This window comes from Simochromis diagramma, unplaced genomic scaffold, assembly GCF_900408965.1.
Source record: "Simochromis diagramma unplaced genomic scaffold, fSimDia1.1 OVJJ01000334.1, whole genome shotgun sequence".
NCBI classification, from domain to species: domain Eukaryota; kingdom Metazoa; phylum Chordata; class Actinopteri; order Cichliformes; family Cichlidae; genus Simochromis; species Simochromis diagramma.
Genome location: NW_024386764.1, coordinates 6362392 through 6384686, shown reverse-complemented (window position 1 = coordinate 6384686; position 22295 = coordinate 6362392). Strand labels below are relative to the sequence as shown.

Here is a 22295-nt window from a genome sequence, read left to right as displayed (position 1 = left end):
GAATAAATAAATGAAATTCTATACAAATGTATTTACAGGAGTGCCTGGCCTTTTGGGGTTAGACTGCTGCCACTTCTCAGATCCTGGTTAAGTGGCACAAAATAAAGGGATGGAAACTTCGCCCAAAATCTACCCCCACGAGAACTTGTGTACTTTATTAAATGATCTGAGAAGACAAACAATTTAACATTTTATTTTATTTCTTGAAAAACAGATAATTTTGTTCCCATGATATAAAATTATATTACATTTAAATTAGCACACATTTCAGACACATTCTGTTTCATTTCACCAGTCATACAAACATCATCGTTAGCGGACAAAACCACATTCACACATTTGGACTTTGAGTGGTAACTGTGTGGTAATGTTTTTTTTGTTTTTAAATGAAACTGAGATATTTCTCCAGTTCTGTGACAGCTCTTCAATGCCTGGGAAACTCATTAACCAACCTGGTTGATACAGTGTGAACTCGAGGACGTAACGCGTTGGAAAAAACCTGATTTTAAAAATGACTGAATGCGGGACTGAAGTTGAAACAGCTCAGTCACCACATTCATAACACGCAATACTATATTCACAGTTTGTATGATTCTATGCTATATTTAAAGCCAGGTGCGTGGAGTGTGTCTTAAAGGCAATCATTTACAATCCCATTCCAGAGTGTAGACTGGGAGAGGCTCCAGCCTCCTGGTGAAACTGAGCTGGATAAGCAGTTAAGAAGCTGGGTGGACGTATTCCAGAGTGAAGCTGACCATTAAACAGGAACTTTAAGGCTATGTTACCACTGGTGTTTCCTCAAGAATCAAACTGTGACCTGCCTGACCTTTCTTCTCTTTTGATGATTCTTTAGACAAACAAACAAAAAAAACACCAAAAGACAAAGAAAAAAGTTTTACAGCAGAAGTTCCCTCTTGTTGACCTCAGGGTCGTTAGGGCTTGAATTTACTGCTGAACATGTTTAGTGTAGTGAAATGAACAGTAGAGCTTAATGATAATTCTCATGACTAAAATGTCCAAGTGTAAATCAAAAGCTACTAAATTGAATACGGGTTGGCAAATTCATCAAGAGATCTTTAATTACTCCTAATTAAGCACAAGTGCAGTGACTTTTTTTTTTGCTTTTAAAGCAGTAATAGGCCACAATTTAATTTATGTGCTTGTTGCTACAAGCTACAGGACTACAGTTAATCTCCACAGACAGTCTGACTGGAGTCTAATCATTTTCCACTATTATCCATACATCCGTCAGTCGTTTAGTGTTGCCATCTCTTCCTCACTCTGGTGAAGACTGTGTAGTGTCTGACTGATCACCGCTACCGGCATTCATCTGGATCAAACCAATCAGAGAGGACGTGGTGCCCATCAGCCCCACCAGCCAGTTAGGGAAACGTCCTGCCCACAGGAAGCCGGGCGGCATCCAGTGAATGGCGTTACTGAGGTCAGCCATGCTGCTGAGGATGGACAGCAGCTCCCCTCGCATCTGCCGGCGGAGCTGAGAGCGACTGCAGGAGAAAACGTGTGGTTTAACCTTTCATAACCGGTCAGTCCCTCTCTATGTTACTGTAACTGTGCTTAGAAACACACGAGACAACAGAAAGAAAACTGAATCAAATACCTGTTTCTGCCTTCGTGCCTCTTCTTCAGCTTCTTCCTCAGCAGCAGAAGAACTCGGAGCGATCTAGAGGACAAATGATTCACATCGTACATCAACTCACACTGCAAGGGTTTGATGTCTGCTTCAGTGCTCAGACTTAAAACATGCTTCACAGGTTTCTCTAAAAACTGCATGAAATAACAGATGAGATAAAAAAGAAAGAGGGTCTGGAAAATAAACAAAGCTCTAAGCTGAGGAAAAAAAGAGATGGGATAATGAAATTAAGGAGTTTCTGGTTATTATGTAAGTAGGACGTAGAAGTGCTTGACTTAATCTCTCTCTGACTTTCCTCTCACATCCCCCTCCCCTTTCAGTTCCCACTGAAGATTTATGGATTTGAAAAAGGCACAAATTCACCAGAAAAAGGGCTAACACAGAGAGACAGATACGGGCTGTTTGTCTATGCATGTTCTTTAAAGGAGCTCTGGCCAGCAGATGTCCTGCATATGTTACATTTACAGCTGCAGAAAAACTACATAAGACTCCTTCTTTCTGGCCTTTAAAAAACAAAAATAAGAAAAGCATGCCATAAAGGCAGCATTAGTAAAGTAATGTATGGATGTGAACAGGTGATCTCACCTGAGGATTCCCAGCAGCAGTGAGGTTCCCCACAGCACTGTGCTGAACAGCCACCACTTATCGGACTTCACTCTGATGAGCTCGGCGTCGGCGGCCCAGGCGATGTGTTCACAGGGGTAGTACAGCTGGTCCGCCACGTTGTTCAGCACGGATATCCAGCGCACGGCCGCGTCCTCCTCCTTGGAAAGACGTGCAACAAGCGTTACAGTGGGATTTACAGGCTAGCACAGAGTGATGCAGTGCATACGCTGTGTGAATCACCCCATTTCCAAACCCGTAGCTGTGGGAGTAGGCCAGCATGGAGAGGTCATCGAACAACCTGAGCACCGTCCTGCAGTGACTGAGCTGAGCAGAAAACAGCAGCAGGCTTTTCCCGAGCCGCTGGGACCGGACATCTGCCTCTGCTCTCCTGGGAAAGAACTCCTCCAACCAGCTGGGATCCATAACACACTGTCCTGATCTGCAAAGAAGTCAAACAGAGACTTGTGGGTAGCTTTTTATTATTATTATTATTATTTAAAATCAGAAAGGACATTTTATTGTCAGAGATTTAGTGAATGTGTGGACTTCAGGCAGACATACTTTACTAGGCTGATGCTTTAATTTTAACTAACACAGAGCATGTTTGCTCATTGCTCTTAAGTAATGTAACAACACCAAATATGAGCAGTTTCTATAGAACCACAGTCTAGTACTTACATATCAGTCTCCACTTGGCATCCACTTCGTAAGCGTGTAACCACTGTTTTTATTAATGGTTTATACCGAGTGAAACACTTTAAACAGATACAATGTGACCGAGTGAATACTCACGACTTTATCTCTGCCTCTGTAGGACTCCAGCAGCTGCACCAGAGACTCCAGAGACCGCTGCATGTCTGCTCCGCTCTGTCGAAGCGCTGCTAGATTTATAAGAAAGTCTATTAGGCCAACACCATCTCCAGTTAGATTTGCTGTTTTTGCTCGTGATCTGTTCCCTCAGCTGGACTTTGAAACAGGAAGCACCCAAAGCAGACTCAAGTAGAAGATCGTCGATTCAATCGAGCGTCTCCTTCGTCCGGCCAGGAGCTGGAATTGATTAAAACTAACTAACTAAATAACTAAATAAATAAATGGTGTATGTGTGTGTGTGTGTGTGTGTGTGTGTGTGGTGGGGCTGACACAATATTATGCTGTGGATTAATGTCAAATGTAAATATACTAAATGTCTGCAAATATGCAAATCAAATTAAAATCATTTTCTTTAAAGTAGCACACTTAAGTAAAAGCAAGTACAACCACCACGAAACAACACCACTATCTATCTATCTATCTATCTATCTATCTATCTATCTATCTATCTATCTATCTATCTATCTATCTATCTATCTATCTATCTATCTATCTATCTATGATATATTACAGTACTGTAATTATATTTTTGTTTCTGCCATGGTTAATCCACTTGCACGTGCAAGCTCTAATTGAAATTATATTTTTAACGATAAAATATTATTATAGTTATTATCCATGAATTTTCAAATTTACAGTTTTACAAAAACCAACCAAACCAAAAAAACAAAACAAAAGGAAGAAGCGTGAAATAAAGTAAAGCACAACATTATTGTTGTTTTGATGAAGAAATTAAAGTTACTTACTTTCATTGCTGAACATTGTTAGGATGCCTGGGTCGTTGACCCAGGGTTTTGAGTTTATTTTATTATTTATCATTTCTATTCTTTGGTTTCTTCGTTAGAGTTATGTCTTATGGTTTATGTCTCTGTGTAATCCTTAGTTGCTATATCCCCGTGTCCAGTCAGTGTCTGTCTGCCCTGGTACCATCCAGCGGGCTGGCTTAGGGGATGAAAACGGAAATTCAGTTTGTTATTAACTTCATAAATAGTGCTATCATTTTTACTTTAAGTTTTCTAAAGATTTCCAAAATATGGCTGTATTTTTATTTTATTAGCATGAGGAGGGATTTGTTTGTATGTTTATTGTGACTGGGCTTTCCACATTTCTCTGTCTCAACCAGCACCAACAAAATGATAATAAAGATAAGAATAAATAAGAGCCACTGGTAGAAGCATTTGGACAGAAACTAAAAACTAAACAACAAATATTCAGCCCAGACTGTAAGTATTTGGACATTTTGAATATTTTTGTTGTTCTTCAGTGTCTCTGCTTAAACACATGCATTGTTGACATAAATGATGAGCTTTAAATCAGTTTTGGAAGAACTTGAACGACTTCAAATATAGTTTAATATTTGTTAGTTTTTTTTCAGCATTATGAATATTGTTGCATTAAGAGGGTTTAATTTAAAGAATAAATAAGTATCAGTACAAACTAAGCATTTCTTAATAAAAAGCAAACATCTATAAATATTTATGGTTTATGACTGTGGATGAAAGGAAAATAATTTTAGACGAGATGGACATAAACCTCATTCTGTCTGCAAAGCGCTTCTCGAGTGTTCTGCAGGATGCAGGTGAGAGGTTTCACCACAAGATGGAAACAGAAACAAAGGCCTGTGTGTTGTTCCTGGAGTATTTAAAAGTAGAATGGTAGGCAGAGCCTTCAGTGTTCAGGCCCCTCCTCTGTGGAACCAGCTTCCAGTTTGGATTCAGGAGACAGACACTATCTCTACTTTTAAGATTAGGCTTAAAACTTTCCTTTTTGCTAAGTTATATAGTTAGGGCTGGATCTGGTGACCCTGAATCCTCCCTTAGTTATGCTGCAATAGGTGTAGGCTGCTGGGGGATTCCCATGATGCACTGGGCGCTTCTTCTTCACTCACTTTGTGTTAATAGACCTCTCTGCATTGAATCATACTTGTTACTAATCTCTGTCTCTCTTTCACAGCATATTTTTTATCCTGTCTTCCTTCTCTCACCCCAACCGGTCCCGGGAGATGGCCGCCCCTCCCTGAGCCTGGTTCTGCTGGAGGTTTCTTCCTGTTAAAAGGGAGTTTTTCCTTCCCACTGTTGCCAAAGTGCTTGCTCATAGGGGGTCATTTGATTTTGGTGTTTTTCTCTGTATGTATTATCGTAGGGTCTACCTTACAATATAAAGCACCTTGAGACTGTTGTTGTGGTTTGGAGCTGTATAAATGAAATTGAATTGAATTGAATAGAACTGCTGAGTTATTTCAGCTTTGATGTAAACCTACCCAGACAGATAATGTGTAGCTGTCCTCACCTTAGTGATGGCAAACCTCTCAGTCTTTCTAGAAAATCAACTTTACCACAGCAGGAAAGGACTTTAACTCCCATTTGACTAAACATAATCAAACATTTTCACTAGTTGAGCTCTGTTTTTATTTTTATTAAGGAACAAACAAAACAATCAATCATCAGATAAAAACTATTTTATTTAAATTATCTCAGAGGGTGAAAAATACACACATCAACAGTAATAGTGTATTTATTTTCTATACAAGCACTTTGACAAACACTGATGAGTTTGTTGACCCTCGACAATCTGTGTGCACTTACACTCACCAGCCACTTTATTAGCTATACATTACTAATATAAGGTTCCAGCCCACATTTTGTTTTTAAAACCACTTTAATTCTTTATGGCAAAGATTCAAGTGTCACTGCAGATTTTGTTGGCTGCACATCCATGTTGTGAATCTGTGAGTCCATGAACAGGACCGAGATCTGGTGACTGTGGAGGCCATTTGAGTAGAGTGAGCTCTGTGACATCACGTGTTGATACGTTGAGCAGGTAATAAAGTGGCAGGTGAGTGAAGGTTTACAGTAAGTTTGTTTACACAGTCTTATTATGAGTGACCTTTTGTGGACAAAAAAACCCCAAGTCCTTATAAATTATTATATTTATATTTAAGTTTGATATATCGTTTGATTTTGTCAGTTTGAATAATTACACAGTTGAATTAAGTTTGAACTTTTATACAGCTTAGCACAAACAAATCTACAGAAACTCTACAAACCTGTGACTTTTCAACACATTTCTGAAGTTTGTGCAATCAAATAAAGCATCTGTATCCAGACAGATTCTGTCTTTACTTGATTTTCTAGCATCCAGTTTTTGGTTATAGTTCGATAAAGCTAAAAAATGTTTGGTTTGTTTGTTTCCTTTTCTCTCTTGTATGTTTAGTTTGATACACTTTAATAATCATTTTACAGAGAATCGTTGTCGTAGACATCTGAAACAAAACAGAGAAAGAAAATGCGCCTTTATACTTGCACTTCAATTACAAATGACAAAAGCTCAGTCTGACTGGATTTTACTGCAGAGTATAAAAACGGAAACTTACCATCTGCATAGTCGACGTCATCATAAATGTCTTGTTCCCTGCAAAAGAATATTTGGAACTTGTGATATTCCATAAGCTTCATCAACAAGGTTTAAACTAAACTAGTTAAAAGCAGAAAAGATGGTTATATACAAGCCATTGCTGTGACGTGCATATTTTTTGTAACTGAGTGGATAATTTCAGTTTTAATGTTAGTTTATGAATACATGAATAGATTTTCAATAATAATATATGCTTCTGAGGCCCGGACAAAAACAAGGTTTGGATATTTAGATAAGATTTGTAAAAGACAGTTTAACTAAGACTACATGTGAAAAAAACATTTTATTCAACTAAAATAAAAATAAAAACTAGACTTTCAGAAAAAAGACAAAGCTAAAATAAAACAAAAACATAAAGCGAGTATCTTTAGTTTTAGCACTTGTACATTTTGTAAAACGTATTATTAGCATTTGGCTGATGAGGATTTGATGGGCAGTTTGTGTGTATTGGATTTTTGTGTTTTACTGGGTTTCCTGTCTCTTGCTTCTGTTCTCCAGAAACACTAAATAAAGGATTAAAACGAACACTGAAACTAATAAAAACTGAAGCAAAACTAAACATTTTAAGCAATTGAAACTAAACTGAAACAAGCAAACTGGCTCCTGAAATGAACTGAAGCTAGACTGAAATTTTTTTAAGTTAAAATTAAAAAATAAATAAATAAATAAAGCTTAAAAACAAATTAGAAAATACAAAACTGTAATAACTTTTGTTACATTTTTTTTAAAAATCTTTTTCATCTTGGCTCTTGCTTGATAACAAAACAATTTAATGTGATAAAATGATCCTCATTCGTATGTACTCCTATTTCATAAACACAGAAACAAGAAGAATAGAAGAAAAGTGAAAGCTCAGAGGAGCCGGAGTCGGGGAAAAAAGACAATGCCTGAAATCTGCTGTGGATAATAAGCATTGTGGAAGCTGCTGAAGCTGTGGGAAGGGAAACATCAGCTCATCTAGACGGGCACTCTACACTTTAAGTGAGGTTTCCCCTTCCAGAGGATATTATTCTTTCCCCTGTTATCAATCTTATTTGTTACTGTGATCGACTGCCTAATGTTGAAGAATCTGTCTCAACCTATTAATAGGACCCAGAATAATATAAAGCTAAAGAAAGGAGAGGTGCAGTTTAATGCACTTTTAGCAATACATTAATAATTATATAAATCAGTAAATAGTTGAAGAAATCAAACTTTTAGGTGGTTATGCACATTTGTGTGTATCTGAATTCCACTTAAAAGGTTTCTACTTCCTGTTCTGCATGTTGTAATGAAAAAATGACACAGTCCTAGCTTGCACATTGCTTCGCATGCACACAGACAGCGTGTGTCCTCACACATCTAGTATACATGCAAATATACTTGCCAGGTCGGGGGGCAACCAATGTAAAACTAGGAATATGTTTAGTTATAAAATTTCAAATTCTTTTGTCCTTCAATACAGGTGTTCAAGTAACAGCCAGTATAAAATGAAAATATTTGCAAAACTCAGGAGGCAAACGCTATATGTCACGAAAAAAGTGCAAAAAAAAAAAAATGCAATTAAATTAATGTTATTTAAACCTCTAACACTGTCTACTACATTAGTATTAGTTTTAATTTCAAAGATGGGAATTTATATAATAAATTCCTAGATGCAATGATCGGATTAAATTAGTTTCAACAGATCTTTTTAAACAGTATCATGCACTCGGACACACAGATGTGCACATCAATGACCCTTATATTATACATTTCATACACTAAGCTTTATCTTTGACAATCTTCAAAAAACACACATTTAGCGTGATTTATTACTTCTTTACACTTTAAGGAAGTACATTGACATAGTCAGTCACATATGAAGTCAGGAGGATTCACTTACATTGGAAGAAGAAGAGATCTGGACACATAACCATCTGTGAAACAGGAGACAGCACAGAAATTATCACTATTTATTATCATCATTTGAAATATTGAAATACTTTTTGAATTATTGTCTGATAATTATCAATTACTACACAAAAATGATCTGTGTTGTCTTTTTATTACTCCATAAAGACTTAAAAGGCCGATGGGTATTGTTCTTGCCCTGCTGGGCTGGCAGGCGATGTGAATGTGATAGCTTGAGACCGAGCCGACGTAGGAGTTTCAAATTTATATAGCGTAGGTGTAGCTACTAAAAATCTCAAACGAGTTCGAATCCCAGTGACGTGACCTCAAAATCAAGGTGAAGTCCACCAGTACATCTTTACTTAGGTTAGAGGGATTGTTCTCTGTGGAGTTCATTCATGTATTGGCATATGTTAGTTCATCCTCACTAGTACTGTATCTTCTTGTATCCTGTCAAATCTTCATCTTCTTGTGTCATGTTGTCAAGTCCTTGTCTCTGTGTAATAAGGCTTCCTCTTTTATTTTGGTAGGCATTTGTCTCCCGTGTCTTATATTTCATTTTTCTTTCTTTGTCATTACCTTGATTAGCTTCAGCTGTGTTTTGTTACTCTAGTGTTTCCATTCTCCCTGATTACCTCATTAGTGCATATATATCACTAGTCTCCCTACAGTCATTGTCAGTGTCTTTTCTTTTGTTGTTGTTGTTATAATTGTGTGCTTCATGTGTTTCTTTAAGAGTTTGCTGTTTTTATGTGTTACTGTGAATTTTGTTTCTTTTGTCCATAGACTTCTACCGTCAGTCTAATTAACAGTTATTTTTTTTTATACTTTGTCTGCATATCCTGCATTTGGATCCCTCTTTGCTGTGACTGTGACACTATGTTTTAAAGACTTTCATTGAACATCAGTGCTTATAAAGGAGTAAATTCTTGTAACTTTGTTGTTCTTTTGGCTTTATCTTTCTGTGGCACAAATTTGTGTTTTATTGAAATATCTTAAGTTTTATGGTAATATTTGGGTCAGGTTTAACCAACAAGAAAGGATATAGGAAGAAATGTCAATGGCCTGATTTTTCATCAAGCAGCAGCAGATCAACATATTCAGCAAATACTGTGCTGTAGAGAGAGAAGATGTCATTTTATAATAATTATAAATAATAAAGAAATAAACTAAAACTGTGTGACATCCCCTTTTATTATTACTAGAAATAATGTTTTATTTGGCTTTCATTTGGGGTAATTTTTTATTTAGTTAATTAATATTTTTGGGAATATGATTGCGCTGTTTTGTTTTGTTTTTCAGCATGCTCTTAAAATTATTATTATAATCTTCACAGCAGTTTCTTGTCTAATCTTTGTTTTTAACATTGTCTTTAAGTCACCATTGACTCCATCTGGGCCATGTTCAAACACATAAACATACAAATAGCTGAAATGTTTTAATTATAAAGCCTCTTCTACGAAAGGTTTAGAAGATGCGTACATCTTTTACAGGAATTTTATTTCTTTTTCCAGAGGCCGTAATGAACGACATATGAAAAGAACAGTAAGAAAAGCTCATGACATCATATATTTGAAAAAGGACAAACAAACAAAATCCCAGAGTACTTCATGTTTTCTTAAACCAATGAACTGCAAATTCTACAAATTAAAATTACAAAAGTGAATGAGATGCTGATGGTTTTACATACATTTCCCAAACCTGTTGCGACACAGAGCTTTCTTGCTGTTGGTGAGCTGGATGACATCCACAATCTCTCCCTGTGTTACAGGCAGATCTTTTGCTCCTGGTTTCTTTATGATGGAGTTAGGATCCACTAACATGGTGTGCAGCACCCTGAGTGGTCCATCGTACTGGGAAACAGTCACAGTGGTTGCATTTAAAAAAAATGAAAAGGGCAATTCCCATTGCATGAGTAAAAAACAAACAAACATCTGAATTGATTGCTATGCAGATGGCACTCTGCAAAGTTTTTAAAAAGGTTTACCTTAAATTTTTTTTTCAAATCCTTCTCCACTTTGGGGTCTATGCTGAAAAATATAATATGGTATAACAGTTAATCACAAATGAATTCATTATCAATTTCCTCATTGTTAAAATTTGTTTTTCTTTAACACCATCTGATGTCACCAGTGACTAGATCTGCACACGTAAAAGTTATTTTTATGATGAAAATTCACTAATACTTAGTCATCAATATCTGAGCCTTCTTCAAATTAATTGGGGGTTAACTGATACCTGATTTCAGGTGGCGGAGGTGGGAAATCTTCAGGTAGTGGTTGGACATCATCATAGTCATCTGAGAACCAAAAAAAAAAGTCCATAAAACAGATGCTAAAAGGAATAAATAATAGTAAATAATAAATGCTACATAATAAGAAATAATAATAAATATTATCTGATGAAAGAAACTGTTTCAAATATTTGTCATTAAAACTAAAATTTTTTAAAAGTACATAGCTATCACTTGCATACTGCAAGATTGCCAAGTAGCTCATAGAAATGTTCTAGAAAAGACAAATTAGGCACCAAATATATCCCTATACATTTTTCCACTAGAGAAAAATACAAGAGAAAAATCCTTTTGTATTTTTATATCATCTTAACTTGGCATAGATTGTTATTTGCACTTCACTGTGGTCTGCAGTCACTTACCCTCATCTTGAATCAGGCTGCAAGTTAGAGGAAACATACAAACAAGGGTTTAGTTGGAAGAGACGTGAGTAAAACTGAAAATGAAATTCAACTGAACAGATGTGAAGCTGCAGCAGAATTAGCAATCTCTTATCCTGCACCTGTCTCTGTTGTTGGAGTCCATATTAAAGATCTGTGGTGGGTCCGGGGGTGGTGGAGGTAACGCTTGTGAGTTTGATTTTTTGTACCCGTGTTTGATCTTCACTGCTTCATAGTCAATATCCACACACGAGTTGTTGATGTATCCATCTGCAGAGAAGCGCAACAACAAAATGAAGCACTGTGGCTTGATTGTGACATTATTTCATGATTATGCGATACGTATTAGCCACACATAATCATCTAATACCCAGAATCTGATCTGTATATTAGATGATTATTACTTATTTTATTACTTAATAAAACTAGATTTATGCTAAATAGCCACAGCACAGAATCCTAGAAGAAAGATGAATCAAGTGTCTTTGAACATGGCATGGTTGTTGGTGCCAGGATTTTCTCAGATAGTGGTCCAAAAAAGAGAAAATATCCAGTGAATGGCAGTCCTCTGGGTGAGAATGCCTTATTGAGGTCAGAGGGGAATAGCCAGACTGCTTTGAGCTGATAGAAACACAACAGTCACGGAAATAACCACTTATTACAATCAGAGGATGCAGAAGAGCATCTTTCAACACAACATGTTAAACCTTGAAGCACATGGGGTACAGTAGCAGAAGACCACACTGGTTGGCAATCCTGTCAGCTAAGAACAGGAAACTGTGGCCACAATTAACACGAGCTCACCAAAACTGAACAACAGAAGATTGGATAAAAGTCTAGTCTGATGATGAGTCCTGATCTCTGCTGCCACGTTATGGTAGTAGAATCAGAATTTGGGATAAACACCTTGAAAGCATGGATCGATTGTATCAATGGCTCAGGCTTCTCTTCATGGTGGGGGCACAGTTTGGGATCTTGAGTACCAACTGAGTATTCTTTGGTGCTTCCAGCAGGAACAAGTCACAAAGCTCAAACATATGACAATTAGTTCATTGTATTCAGATAGACTCCACAGTCAGTAGATGTCAATCCAGTAGAGCACCTTTGGGATGTGATTGAATGGGAGACATTACGGATGCACAGCTACAAATCTGGATCAGCTGCACCAAAATCTCCAAGGAGCCGTGTTGAATTTCTGCTCAATTTCACAAAGAATTAAAGATATTCTAAGATCACAGGCACATCCAAAGGGGTAGCTAACAAAGTGAGCAGTGAATGTATATTTATATCCAGAGTCTGCATTTCTAACATTAACACAGGAAGCAGTTGTTTCTCAGTTCCATATGAGAGTTCAACTATTGTTAAATGAATCTGTGCAGAGGGAGCAACAGCATCACTCTCCTGTTACATAAGCACGCTTACACAATAATGTGCTAAAGTTCTGTCACACTAACTGCATTTTGTTTACATTGTAACTTTGTGATACTTTAGACGTTATGGTCTCAAATGCTCAGTTGCAGATGCTTTATATTTTTGAGGACATAGTAAAATAAATAAATAAAGTGAAAAGTTGTTGCCAGAGCCCTTTGAGGAAGTAAGGAACAGAAAAAATATCTTACAGAAGGAAGTATCGTAATTAACGACTTTCGGGGGGGAAAAGTGCGAAAGCTGCATTATTTGAGTTTTCATTTGTCAGTTGCTGGCATTACTTTGCTTTTTTGATGAACAAATGAAAAAAAAATCAGTAGAAAGAAACTGAATAAATCTGACATGAACGAGGGACCTTGTGCTAAAATACGACGCCAAGAGGTCCTCACCAAGCAACTCACTTACCCAGTCACACACACCTTCATACAGTCCTTCACTCTAAGCCTAATTATTGCCTAATTCTCACACACACACTCTGCACCAGGATACTTTGATATGCAGAGTGGAGGAGCCGGAGATCAAACCATCAAGACTTCCGATTGGTAGACGCCCTGCTTCATCTCCTGAACCACAGCTACGATAATATCACCACCGACGACAATAACCAGTGTTTCAGATGGAAAACTTTGATGCAGAAGTCTCTACTTTGTTTGCTTTCTTTTTTCTTTTGATATTTTGGTACAAGTCAATTTATTCAAAGGCTTTCTTTATGTGATTGACTGAAATGTAAACTTACAGTTTCCATTCATAGTGCGTGCCAACCATCTGCCTCCCGGGTTACCCGTCACACGGAGGATCTCCACGCTGTCCCCCTGGTGCACGCTCAGGTCCAGTTTCCCTTCCCCATTCCAGTCGTACCGGACTTTGGCGGTGTGAATAACCTCTATCTCTCCTTGTAACTGCACGGGGGAAAGATATAATGTTTACACCAAAGGGATGAGGCGGAGCAGGATAACTTAACCATTAACCATTCAGGCTAACTTAAAAGTCATCTTTTCTCTCTCCGTGTCTTTACCTGAAATTTCTTCTTGAGCTCACTCATTTTTTTCTGAATTTCTTTCATGTCCTTCTCCTGTTTCTTCTTAACTTCTTTCATGGTGGCTTTCTCTTGCTCCCTATAAGAGAAGAATCAAATAAACAAACGAAGACCGGCCACCTTTTAATTAAGATTTTGATTTAGGTGCCTTTATTTTTCATTTCTGGGCAGATAAATGTTTCACACATAAGCGTTTTACACAAAAAGTTTTTCAAGTTCTCCAGTCTTCCCACATTTCGACAGACGTTGCCTGAATTCTGTCACAATGTTTTGCTTTAACAGGAAATTCTGTATGTTGAATCACAGGAAATGAGTGTGACTTACTCTTTATAGTAAACGATAAATAAAGATGTAGATATCGTACCAAGGTACCATTTGTTGCACTGTAACTTAAATACTGCACCACAGATCACTTATGAGGTGCAAAAATAACAGAAGCAGCAACAGAAACAATAGAAACTGTAGACTGCTTTCTGTTCATGCAGCTGCAGCCACATTTCTATTAAATAGAGACTCAGTGGTTTAATGGGGAAGGCAGAACATTCATACTTACTCATCAATCATCTCATACACCTCGTCGTCATCATCCTGCAAGAGAAAAGCTTTTATTTGTACCCGTAAAGAGCAAAGACAAGTCATCTTGTACGGGATTATTAGATAAAAGCGGCACTTCTGATTACTTCTGATAAAAGAATGCCTTTTTGTAGATTTTCAAAGCTTAAATCAAAAAATGATCAGAGCTGTTTATTTTTTGTGCCTTATTATTTTCTAAGAGTGCAATGTGGGTTTTAAACCTAGTCTATTAACAGATTCAGGGAAATGTGCACTATGTTCTTGCAAAGCGAGACTTCCACGCTGGTAAATTTTTCGTTTTTGCTTTTCTTTACTCACCCCATCAACACACTGTGAACTGTGATCGCTGCAGTTCTCTGTAAAGTAACGCAAAATATAAATTATAAACCGATATGTGAAAACACGGCATGTCCTCTAATAGAAAACACAATGTTAAAAATACCAAGCAGTGACTATAGCTCAGACAATGTGTCAGAGAAGCTTCAAGAACAAAACAACTCTTCACCATTTTTGTCAATGTCGATATCGTCATAGGGATCCTGTTCGTCTTCGTCCAGGTCCCTGAAATCGACAATCAGACAGGTTTCTCTGATCACTGGTCAGCAAGTGCTTTGTTACATCTGTATTCACTCAGTAGGAAAAAGCTTAATTTGACTGTTAAAACCATCATCCGGTCAATAAGGTTTTTCTTTAAAAGTATACTTAGGTGTGTTCAAAATGCATTTTGAGAAACAGTGTTGCTGTGCAACAAGCGAATCCTCGCACATATTTTCTAATCTCGGGTCACGACTGCAGCAGCGGTAAACCCTCTGCTTCGTAATTCTTCAGCATCTCTTGCCCGCACTAGATGTAAATGAAGTCATTTGAAAGCTGAAACTAAGGTGTCCTATAATACTTGGTTTAAAACACTAAGAGTTTGACACAGTTTCCTTTGCATCAGTTCAGCAGCACTGGGCCTCTTACATAAGAGGCTCAAAACCAGACATAACAGGGCTTCACATCATCGTTGTGTTAACCCAAATACTTACGCAGAGGCAATCTGCCGCTGCAGCCTGTTGGGTTTGTCAGAGCGTTGTGGAGGTTTTGGAGGACTGACCACTGCCGGTGGTGCTACAGGTAAAGACATCCTTCTGCTTCCTGAGCCTACAAAGAGTAGCAGAGAAAAAAATCTTTGCACAATGACGTTACGACAAAATGAAATGGATGAAAGAAGTGTAATCCCACAAAAAGCAATCACACAAACAGCAGAAATTACTGCTTTACACACGCGATGTTTGGTGCTCTGTTTGAGTGTTCTGCTTTTTCCTTTAAAGTGGTTGAACAAATCAAGTTTTTAGCACATTTTTGTCACTGACAAAGCACACTGAGGACTGTCAGTGTCAGAATCTGTCTCATTATAAGATTTAAAAACAGATTCTTTTTAAAAGGCTCTCCTCCTTTTAAGAGTCTGATTTATTTTCCAATAAATCAGACTTAATGCTTGATTTACGTTCGGAGCTGAACCTCACCGCAGATTGCTGTTGTCCCTTTTAGATTTGATTTGGACAATTCTGACATTTTCAGCCATCGTAGCAAGAAAATTAAAGACACGGTTATGTTTCTGTCCATCTCCGTGACAGGACATGACAGCGTGAAGAACATCAGGTCCACTTAACTGAGCAGCTCAAAGGAAGTTAGTCATCATTCATTTTATTATTTGTATTCTGGGAGTTCAGTCAGGAGCGCCCCAGGGCAGCTGTGGCTACAATGTAGCTTGCCATCACCAGTGTGTGAATGTGTGTGTGAATGGGTGAATGACTGAATGTAGTGTATAGCGCTATACAAATGCAGGCCATTTACCATTTTACCATAAACTATACACCAGCCACAGTCACAGTACAGCAGACACAAACAAGTCAAGATGGTCTCACTTACTGTGTTAACTTAATATGATGGCGCACCTTATTAAGGGACTTGAACACCTGAACCAGACAGACTTACCATCACTCGTCCTCGGGGCAGGAAGAGCAGGAGGAAGCCCTCTCCTGTTCCTCCGAAACGGCTCCAAGTTGACAGTCGGAGGTCTTTTAGGTTTCACGGGCATCGGTCCTTCAGGGGGCAGAGGCCTCCTCAGTGGGGTCACTTCCCCCGCGCTCCTCTGTCGAGGCTGCTGTCTGAGTGGAAGAGGGGTAGAGGTGGGAGGTGGAACAGGAGCTGAGCTTCCAGCTCCTAGTCGGGGTACCTGGGGTACCTGGGGGACCTGGGGGACCTGGGGGACCGGGGGCTTCTGATGCCTCAGCATCATGTTCTGTAGCATCTCCCCCGTCTGCTTGACTTTGGTAGCATCTGTTGGCTGAATGGGGGCTCTGAGTCCAGCATAGGCAGGCGGTCGAGGGAACGAACCCGGTCTGGGAGGGATCGAAGCTGCCATCGGCTCAATTCTCGGGAGTCTCACCGGGCCTGGGCCAGCCAGATGAGGAGGAATCGTGGGTGAAAGTCTCTGTGTCAGCTCGCTCTCTGCCACTGGAAGAATGGCTCTCCCAAACCCAGGTCGAGGAGATTTCGGCGAGCCGCTGTCCCGGCTGCTGGTATCCGAGGTGCTGGATTTGCTGTTGAACTTGGCTCTCAGAGCCTTGACATCAACGCTGTCCCCCTGAAAACAACACAAGAGCAGAATCTCAACTGCAGCAGCTCTGCTTGTAAAGCAGGAAGTTAGCAGCGCAGCACAGAGCAAGGCATGCCCCCCACGCACACAAACACACACACATCAAACCCCTACGCTATCTTTACAAAGTGAGAATGCAGCGTGCAACAACACTGTTTCCTGGTTTGTTTTGATGTTCACAGAACTGATAGCTCTCTTTGCAGCACTTGAAACTTCTTGGTGAACTCTGAACACCAAAGAACCAAATGATGTGAGAAGTAATTATTATTAGATGTTAGTCAATAATAATAATAATAATAATAAAAAAGTAGATCAGCACAAATGCATTTTTAAAAAGCATGTGAGCTAAAGTCCTGTTTGCCGAGATTTTTGGTGAAAGTAAACACAAGGGGAAAACAAAAATCTTGTCACTCTTGAGAAATACGCTAAATGAAAGCATCTTCTAATGAAACATAATGTTATGCACTGAGGGCTCAACCCTGGGACCCGCTGTTTTACTTCTTACCCTCGGGTCATCTTAACAGGCTCATTAATTCGTACTTCAGCTATATTGAAGATAAACAGTAGTGCCTCAGCGCTTCACCATTAATAATCCTCAGTTTTACCATCACAGCTGACCTTGTTGTGTTTGGCCGTGTTTAGCTTCTCCGGCGACCTCAAATCACCTCCTTGAAATCTTTGACAAGAATTTAAATTTTGAACGTGATCTCCGAGCTCACCCAGTCTCATTTATTTCATCTAAGAAGCATAAATCAAACCTCTGCTGTCATTTAACAAGTTGGAACTTTTATTTTCTCCCATCTCGATTATTTGAACTCACTGTTCATGCGTGTTTCTAAGTCCTCTGGTTGGTTTAGATGCAGCAGCCAAATGCCACATCACCCATATTCTTGCTTCCCTGCATGAACTAGAGGTCGTTTTAAAATGTCGTTCATCACGTATAAATCCTGCTGAGACCTCGTTCGGTCTGTTGTCTTTGATCAGGACTTTTTGTCTTTTGAAATCCATTTTTCCAAAGCTTAAACTTTGGAATCAGGTCGACTGAATCTGTGATGTGTTTTAAACGACTGCTAAAGCTTTCATTTGCAAGATTTTCCGTAATCTTTCACACATTAAACCTCTGGCTTTGGTTGATACCAAATGGTTTTGCGGATGACTGAAGATAGGATAGGACTGGTTCACATCAAAACTGTGGACCAATTTGCAACTGTGCATTTTAAAATAAAGTTATCAGTGCCAAAACCAAGTCTGATACCAGCGCTTTGTTTTGTCCATATTTGTAATCTGTTTGTTTCCCTGCAGTGCTGCAAAATAACCTATTATGACAATCATGGCAGCATAATCCGAGCAGATTTGTTTGGATCAACACTTCCTCAAACACATTACTGGTTAAAGTCATTTTAATGGTGATGTATTGAGACCTAAACTGCACATCTTGCAGCTATTCTAAGTAAGTAAGTACAAACGGGCCACATGACCTCATATAACCTGCTGGGGATGTATCAATGTAAACGTTTATTTATGTGTGCTGGTGAATGTCCATTTTTAAAAGGAATGAGTTGGAAATCGTAAATTACTCTGCTGCATCACTTTATTCAGTTCAGTTTAGAGTATTTCACATGTTCTCTAGCAAGCTGGCAGTAGACTATTTATAAAGGTGGATGACCTCACTGCTCCCTAAAAGTAAAGCCAAGACATATCAAGACACTGCTGACTCCAGTGAGGGCTTCCACTGAGTGAGAAAAAACCCCGTAAACATCAGAATATCTTTCTCCAAAGTTGTTTTTCAATCATTTTTAGTAGATCTTGTGAGTGTGAGTAGATCTCACTGATGTACTATCAAGCATTAATCAGACATTTAGTGTTACAAACACGGGATGTGATGTCATGCGTGACACCTGCACTGAAAAAGGCAGTCACGAAGGGAGCTGCTTACTTCTTCTTGGAAACTGTACCTCAAGATCTGCAGAACAGAGTTGTCTGTTCTGCAGATCTGAGGGAACTTATGCAAGTTGAACGTGTGCTGTGTAAACTATTCGTTAAACTAATGTTGTTAATCGCTCTGACAACAATAAGAAAAGCAAAATTAAAAAGTAAATTACTCATAGCCTGATCACTGCAACATCACTCACTGATTAATGCCCCATCTTGAAGCTGTTAGCCGAGGCTTTCATTTTGTCTTTGTATTTTAAAAGTCAGCATGGCGAGTGAGGAAGGGACCAGACTGAGAACTAGGAGGACGGCGCTCTCCGTGACATTTGGGACGAAGACACATTTTATTGTAGTTGTAGCTTCTGTACACCACTGCAGTGGATTATAAATCAAAGAACAAAGATGTCACTGAACTGATGACTGAACACAAATTTAGCATGAGCTGTTTGAGACTGACAGTCACTTTTATGCACAGCCTTCACATTTTAGTGAACTAACATCAATTTAAACATATATATAAAAAAATACTCCTTTGAATGCTTGCATGAAAGAACAACTCACCAAATGCTGTTTATTCCATTGAGTTGCTCTACTAGTCCTTTACTGCACCTGCCTTTAGCTGCTGCTTGTTTGAGGGTCTCTCTGCTTTCAGTTTTGTATTCAATAATAGAAAAGCATGCATTATTCGGTGGAGATCATGTGACTTACTTGGCCATTGAAGAATATTCTTTAATTGGCCTCAAGAAACTCTTGTTGCTTGGTTTGGGTCATTATCTATTTTCACAGTGAGGTGCTTTCTGATTGCTTCTGCAGCATTTGGCTGAAGCTGAGCAGAAAGTATGGTTCTGTTTGATACATAATGCTTTGGATCATGATCTGTGTCTCCCTTTCTTCATACTTTTCTCATCATTCTGGTACAAGTTCATCTTGGTTACAACTGTCCAATAAGTTATTTATTTATTTACTCGTTTTTTACAGAACTGTTTAAGGTGGAGCCACTTTTTTATGCTTTGCACCATTATGCCACACATGCCATTGAAGAGCCATTGAAACATTCATCACATGTGTGTTCATGTTAACCTTGCACAAGTTCGTTTTTATTGATACCTCTGTAAAGCACTTTGGGATACTACATAAATACGTTGTACTTACTGTTGTCTCTTTCTACGTGAACAGAACACTCACACCAAGGCAGACAGTCTTCAACATGTGACATGTTGTTGCTCACCTTTTGTGTAAGATGTTTATGAGCCAAGTAGGGGTGCAAAAAGGCTTAAGCCAAGGGACAGAGGAGGAAGGTACTGGCACGTTTTCCAGAGCTCACAAAAACAATCATATGACTTGCAGGAAAGCACCTTGATGACAGAGAGGTTTGCACCTGTGACCCTGGTGCACGAGTTTCTAGAAGTTACTGGCATGCGCTTCATCTGTGCACGACAGGGTGTTTTGCTTTGCTTTGCTGGTGACTGAGCACGGATCTCCCAATGCTTAATCAGCTTTTCAGAGGTCATTTCCCGTCTGATCGCTCTGTGAACCACAACGCACTGCTGCTAGCTGGTTGCTATCATACCGGCAGTTTTAACTAGACATCCACTGCATTTGAATATTTCCAAATGGCTGAAAATGAAAATGGACAGAACTGCAAACTAATATTAATTATTTAATTAATATTTCCAAGTAAACAAATGAGAAAATTTAAATAAATATATTATTTTTCCCCTATAACCTCAAGATTTTTATGCATTTTACGTTTAGTCATTTTAATCTTAAAAAATGTTTCATATGGATGAAACAACAGATAATAATTAGCATCTCTGTGAAGCTTATATTTAAAATATTTTGTAGACATTGGGGTTTTTAAATGAATCTTTATGAAGTAAATCAAGAGAGGTTGCGTAGTGCTGGATGGTAGAAGCGGAAATAGAGAGAGAAACGTTTTAGAGATCATTATTATTATTATCATCCTTTATTTATTCAGGTGAAAAGTCACATTGAGATTTAAATCTTATTTCCCAGTAACCCGGCCTTTCAAAATGCTCACAGCATCAAAAGAACCGTGAGGGAGATACAATCGAAACGGAAGCTGTGAAACATGAGGAATGAATATCTCAGCTGTTGACAAAATAAAAACAATAAACGAATCACACCATCACTCAGTGTCACTCGTTCAGGCTGTGAGCTGTGCAAAGTCAAAAAGTAGCTGAAGAGCAGGAAGTGCTCGCAACCACACACCTCCATACCTCAGCTAGCATCCTGCACCCGGTTACCATAGAAACGCATGCTGCTGTCACTCCTGCACCAATAAGCTGCAAGCTCCCTTCGCAGTTCGGGGCGGCAGCATCGCCTTTGTTACAGGGAACAAAGGAAGCAGACAAAAAACTTTCCCTCCAAACCACAAAAAAAAAAAAAAAAAGAAACACTCACATGCTCGCACACTTTCAGTCAGCGCGCGCCTGCTGCAGAGCAAACACAGGCTGACACAGTTAACTAGATTATTTTAAAAACCACAGACTGCTTGTGCAGGTGTGCTGCACTCAGGTCCTAATGAGAAAACAGTACTACTGTAACTCTACTGTAACAAACAAGACAGTTAAAAATACATATGCTACTGCAAATTTCATTCTTATGGTCAGGGTAAAACCAAGTTGTTGTTTTTTTTAAATAATTACCAATTGTCTGCAATGACGTCCAGTTTAAAGGCCACACCATTCATAAGTAAAATGTCTTGATTTATTTTATCCCCAGTTCAGCTTTTCAGTCACCCATGAAGCCCGAGAATTATACTAACCTGTAAAATCAGAGTGGCCAGGGTTAATACGCCCTGCTGATGAGTAAAAAAGAATCAAGAAAAGTGATGGAAGAATAAAATCCTTTCCTAAAAGAGTTCATAACCTATGACTATGACTTGGTTTCTGTCTAACAAAAAGCCTTAGGGTGCTTAACATTCGGATACATTAGAAAATAGGTAGCCATAAAGTTTAGTGTGAATCATTAACCAGCAACAGCCTTGTAATAAAACTTGCTTTCATCCGCTTGACCATGAACATTTCTTTTTTTCTCTCTTCAACTTCCCCTTTTTTTCCCTGTGAAACTGATCCAATAAACGCTGTTTAGAAAAACTGTGCCAAACTGTACTTGTCATGTTTTGTGGATATTGTGTTACAAAATTTGAACGTTTTAAAGATGGTTAAGTTATAAAAGTACATTTGTTCTAAGTGGAGGATACATAGAAACTGAGGTTAGACCTGTAGTGTTACAATAACACCTGCTGAGGTTCCTTCTACAAAAGTCTAGTTATTCATAAACCTCTTGGTGGTCAGGAGGAAATGGTCAGAGTTAAACACACAGCGCCTGAAGAGGATTGTGTAAGCTTCAGTGGAGGACTTATTAATTAGTCCATCATTGGTACATTCAAAAAAAAGAATAAATAAGAATGCCTTACCATCTTTTCCTTCAGTGATAGTTTATTAGTGGTCAAAACGTTCCATGTCTAGTAGTAACACCAGTATCCAGGCCGATGTAGCTGTGTGTGCTGCTGCACTCACAACCACACTGAGCTTACTGCGAATGAGGAAATGCTCTGCAATTCAGTGTGG

The 22295-nt window shown here is 38.6% G+C and overlaps 2 protein-coding genes across 2 annotated transcripts; both read right to left on the bottom strand.

Moving 5' to 3' along the window:
• Positions 1-179: 179 nt before the first annotated feature.
• pex11g (peroxisomal biogenesis factor 11 gamma) lies at positions 180-3278 on the bottom strand. The gene is given in 6 exon segments (XM_040033504.1): positions 180-1505; positions 1619-1681; positions 2237-2415; positions 2498-2632; positions 2634-2696; positions 3050-3278. Coding segments are annotated over 6 exon segments (732 nt in total). The 5' UTR covers positions 3113-3278; the 3' UTR covers positions 180-1276.
• A 2289-nt stretch (positions 3279-5567) lies between these two features.
• On the bottom strand, positions 5568-22261 carry si:ch73-40i7.2 (FYN-binding protein 1). Its single transcript, XM_040033432.1, has 16 exons — positions 22142-22261; positions 16104-16755; positions 15152-15266; positions 14629-14684; positions 14442-14479; positions 14104-14138; positions 13530-13629; positions 13251-13413; positions 11209-11356; positions 11069-11085; positions 10652-10712; positions 10401-10443; positions 10104-10266; positions 8406-8439; positions 6501-6538; positions 5568-6389 (listed from the first exon to the last, which is right to left on the bottom strand). The coding sequence occupies exons 1-16, from the start codon at positions 22142-22144 to the stop codon at positions 6364-6366; spliced, it is 1692 nt and encodes a 563-aa protein (XP_039889366.1). The 5' UTR covers positions 22145-22261; the 3' UTR covers positions 5568-6363.
• Between the last annotated feature and the right edge of the window lie 34 nt (positions 22262-22295).

What these genes read in the sequence shown, in the direction of transcription:
- si:ch73-40i7.2 (XM_040033432.1), bottom strand. An exon ending in ATTTGAAAAAAAAATTTAAG is followed by an intron (nt 10,267 to 10,400) that starts GTAAACCTTTTT and finishes ACTGTTTCCCAG; the next exon opens with TACGATGGACCACTCAGGGT. An exon ending in TGACGTCGACTATGCAGATG is followed by an intron (nt 6,390 to 6,500) that starts GTAAGTTTCCGT and finishes GTTTTGTTTCAG; the next exon opens with ATGTCTACGACAACGATTCT.